Source organism: Ixodes scapularis, unplaced genomic scaffold (assembly GCF_016920785.2).
Source record: "Ixodes scapularis isolate PalLabHiFi unplaced genomic scaffold, ASM1692078v2 PGA_scaffold11__112_contigs__length_91849675, whole genome shotgun sequence".
Classification (NCBI taxonomy): Eukaryota; Metazoa; Arthropoda; class Arachnida; order Ixodida; family Ixodidae; genus Ixodes; species Ixodes scapularis.
This window is the reverse complement of record NW_024609837.1, coordinates 845,423-848,421: the sequence shown is the minus strand read 5'-3', so window position 1 is coordinate 848,421 and position 2,999 is coordinate 845,423. Positions and strand designations below refer to the sequence as shown.

At 43.3% G+C, this 2,999-nt stretch overlaps 1 protein-coding gene across 1 annotated transcript; it reads right to left on the bottom strand.

The window, feature by feature from the left end:
- Positions 1–963: 963 nt before the first annotated feature.
- Positions 964–2,281, bottom strand: LOC120842879 (sulfotransferase ssu-1-like). Its single transcript, XM_040214083.1, has 2 exons — positions 2,097–2,281; positions 964–1,732 (listed from the first exon to the last, which is right to left on the bottom strand). The coding sequence occupies exons 1-2, from the start codon at positions 2,279–2,281 to the stop codon at positions 964–966; spliced, it is 954 nt and encodes a 317-aa protein (XP_040070017.1).
- Between the last annotated feature and the right edge of the window lie 718 nt (positions 2,282–2,999).

Sequence of the window (2,999 nt, the reverse complement as noted above, 5' to 3'; positions counted from 1 at the left end):
AATCAGCATGACATTGTACATGTTCATTGGCTCTGCACACATAGCATTCTTCAGATTCAATCGTTATCGTTACTTCGTCGTTCGCCGTTGTTGGCTGCGTCTGTTTCCTCCAGGAAAGGGAACTTAACAGATGTTTTCTGCGGCGTCATTGTTCCTGGAGTGTGCGAGTTGTGTTCATGACAGTTCTGGATCATGTCATTGGCCCTCGCGAAGTTGATTATATTCGATGTAACTACTTCCTGAAACACGGGTACTTCAACGCGTCTCACTTAAAGTGGAAATATTTCAGAAAAATGAATAGGCCTAGTTTACCAACTCAAATTGACTGTATACGTTATCTGTACGAACAGTAGAACATTTATCTTGTTACACTGTGTTGCGGCATCTGCTCAAGCGAAGAAAACTTATTCTTTCTATTCGTTATATATAAAATATATATTTATTAGAAAATTAATCAAAAGTCATGGCCGGTTGTTTTATTCGTTATAAAACTATGATTAAACAAACGTAAAGGGCTCCTGAGCTGTTAAAAAAAAATATTTTTCTGACATCATGCCCAACTACATACTAATCAACGACCTATATGTAAATAACAGTTTATATTTTTTTAAGTAAAGTAATACCAGCTCTCACAATAAGGTAAGTAAAGCAGAATTCCGTAAAATCATCTACGGAAAAAAGGCTCAGATGTCTATTTGACCATTGAAGCCCCAATCCCCAAGCACTTGTTTATTGAGTAAACCGTGGTAATAACATAAAAAACACATCAAGAACGACTACACTTATTATAATCAATTCATCAAAAAACGCCAAAGCTTGTGACGTATTTCAATAAAAACGTTCAAAGTACGTTTTGCTTTTTTAATGGAGGAATCTTCTCGCTCCTTCGTCTGCCTTGCTTAAAAACTGCACACTCAGCTGAAATGTCCCCGCCAAAGTGAACTTCTTCAAATGTGCTCAAAACTAAACGACGCCACCCAGGTCTTCAGAACCCCAGAGAGCTTTGACAACCGCAACTGCTTTCTTCTCTTGAATCCTACTGCGCAAACGATCCAGATGTTTTTCCCCAAAATGTGTTTTCCAATCGCCGACAATTCCTTTACGGACGAAAATTTTCTGTGGCGACGGTTTTCCAGATTTGTTGCAGACAAACCTTTTCGCAGCATCTAGTACATCGTTGTCTCCTTTCTCCTCCATGGTCTTCATCTTGCCTTCCGTAATCGTCAGAAGCTGAGACAGAAACTTAATGCTGCTATGATCGACAACCTTCTGGAAGAGTTCTTCGTCGGTCTCCAGCGGTCTAGCGTATTCTTCTCCGAGAAAACGAGCAAGTCTCGAGACAGCGTCCTTGAAGTTCCTCTTGAGTTCCTCATAGGTGACAAAGAAGACGTTGGCATCATCTTTATGAGAGTACCAGGACATCAAGTGGTCAAAGAAGTCACCACGATCGTTCTTCCCCGTCACGAAGAGCTCGAAGAAATCGTCGAACGTTCCATCCCCGAATCTGTACACCGGCAGCGAGCGAGTGAAGTGGTAGAAGGACACGCAGACGTCTAGAGGGTTCCTCGTCAAGTACACGTACTTGGCCTTGGGGTTCATGGGCTGTCGCTCGTAACTGAAGTGCGTCTTAAAAAAGCGAGGGGGCTGCATGTTTTGTACCGGTCCGGTCCCGACCATCTCGATGTACGGCGTTCGCCTGTGGTATTCACTTAGGTCACCGGCAGACTGGCCGCTGGGAAAGATGAAACACGGTTAACAGATAAGGAATACAGTATCACCTTAGATCGGGTATTATTTAACTGGTTAACCCGGGACATGCGAAGACGGGGGCAAAGCTTGTCAAACTCTCCACTTACAACGAGTTTTGGTTCTGGGAGCTTGATAATGGTTCGTGTAGGAAAGAAAGTTGTGCGCCCTTTCTTACGGTCCAAGAGTCTTTACAGGAGATGTAAATATGCGGGCAAAAACAAACTCCAGATTACCCAGTAAAAGCTTTCATTTAACTGCCACCTTACCTACGACGATTAAATGAGAAAGTGGTTTCTAAGAAACACATCTTTGTCACTAAAGCATTGGTTTCTCCCATATTTCATTACCTGTAAAGAATCAGTTGGATGATCTGTTCCAGCCAGTTGTTGCCGCATTTCAGGTGCGAGACCATGACAATGTCGCCATCGTGGGGCATGTAATTCAGTGCTTCACGGACATGATGAGCCTTGTAGCCCATCGAGTACTTGACTCCGCCGATGTCCTGGTATATGGGGAAACACCTCAAGGACATGCCTGAAAGTGTAAGAAGAGCTTCTAAGAACTTATTCGGTCAGTACATTCCGAAATTTTTATACATGTTAGTCGAGTACTTAACCTCATCCAATAAGCAACACAAAAGGGGCGAGGGGAAGAGGTAATGCATACTGCAGTCACGGATAGCTGAAGGAACTTAGGGGGTTTCTTAATATCTTCAAGATTCTTGCTTCGTGATCTGTTCACACACCGAACGCCGGCGTCCGGCGTTCGAAAGCGTTCCAAGACTGAGTAGAGATAAAGGCAGCTAGCTTTTCGTCTATTCACTAGCCATTCCAACCAGAGCCTGCGCTTCGACGTCCCCTTCTGCTCCCATCTCCTCCTCTCCGTCAATTTCTACCCAAATTTAACTGGTGTACGCGTCGTTTTCTAATTGAATTTTCTCCACAGGATTGTGCTGTAGAGGGCATGGCTTGAGTTAAGCAGACACCTTGACAGCACCGAAAACAACGAACGCCTATTTGTGTGTTGGCTCAGTTCTTAAACTACAGAACGAGAGGCGCAAGTTTAAAGAAGCCGTGGTATTCGCATAAATAAAAATAATTTAGCAACGTACCTTAGGTTTTCACTCGTCGAGTTACCGTAAGCAGTAGATAGTAGCGTGGATAGAAGAGGCAACCACCAAATGCTGTACAGAATCCTTACTCCGAGATATATATGCATAGCTTAACTAATCTCTGAAGCTATTAAATCCG